This window comes from Nicotiana sylvestris, chromosome 11 (genome assembly GCF_000393655.2).
Source record: "Nicotiana sylvestris chromosome 11, ASM39365v2, whole genome shotgun sequence".
Classification (NCBI taxonomy): domain Eukaryota; kingdom Viridiplantae; phylum Streptophyta; class Magnoliopsida; order Solanales; family Solanaceae; genus Nicotiana; species Nicotiana sylvestris.
In genome coordinates this window covers 94,674,508-94,675,454 of record NC_091067.1, presented here as the reverse complement: position 1 = coordinate 94,675,454, position 947 = coordinate 94,674,508, and the positions used below count along the sequence as shown (strand labels likewise).

At 39.8% G+C, this 947-nt stretch overlaps 1 protein-coding gene across 1 annotated transcript; it reads right to left on the bottom strand.

Annotated features, from left to right (window-relative positions):
- Positions 1–207: 207 nt before the first annotated feature.
- Positions 208–723, bottom strand: LOC138881344 (uncharacterized). The gene has a single exon (XM_070161563.1). The coding sequence runs from the start codon at positions 721–723 to the stop codon at positions 208–210; it is 516 nt and encodes a 171-aa protein (XP_070017664.1).
- Positions 724–947: the final 224 nt, after the last annotated feature.

Sequence of the window (947 nt, the reverse complement as noted above, 5' to 3'; positions counted from 1 at the left end):
ATTGAGCTCCTCTATCCGAGATAATAGATACAGGGACACCATGCAATTGTACTATCTCCTTAATATAAAGCCTTGCATAATCCTCTAAGGAATATGTAGTTCTAACGGGCAGAAAATGGGCTGACTTTGTAAGCCTATCAACAATCACCCTTATCGAATCGAACTTACGCTGGGTACGAGGTAAGCCTACGATGAAATCCATATTGATTACTTCTCATTTCCAAGTTGGAATCTCCATAGCTTGATATAACTCACCGGGTTTCTGATGCTTAATCTTAACCTCTGACAGTTAGGACACTGAGCAACAAACTCCGCTATATCCTTTTTCATTTCATCCCACCAATACACTTCCCTGATATCATGATACATTTTTGTTGCTCCTGTATGGACAGAATAACGAGAATATTGAGTTTCTCCCATAACCTGCCGACGTAGCCTTGCAATATTAGGGACACATAATTGTCCTCGATATTTGAGGACCCCATCTTCTATAATTTCAAATGGTGTCTTCTCCTTATAAAGGGTGGTATCCCTATAATGAACTAACACATGATCCTCGTACTGGCGTTCCTTTACTTCAGTTACTAAAGAGGATATTGCTGTATTCTGAATAGTAATTCCAATATCACCTGAGTCTAGTAACCAAACTCCAAGACTAGCTAGTTGATGAACCTCATGGGATATTCCCCTCTTTTCTAGTTGTAAATATGATAGGCTACCCATAGATCTACGGTTGAGGGCATTGGCTATTACGTTCGCCTTCCCCGGATGGTATAAAATATCAACGTCATAGTCTTTAAGTAGCTCCAACCATCTTCTTTGACGTAGATTCAATTTCTTTTGCTTGAAGATGTACTGGAGGCTCTTACGATCCATATAGATATCAACATGAATGTCATACAAGTAGTGCCTCCACATCTTTAGTGCATGAATCACTGCGGCTAACT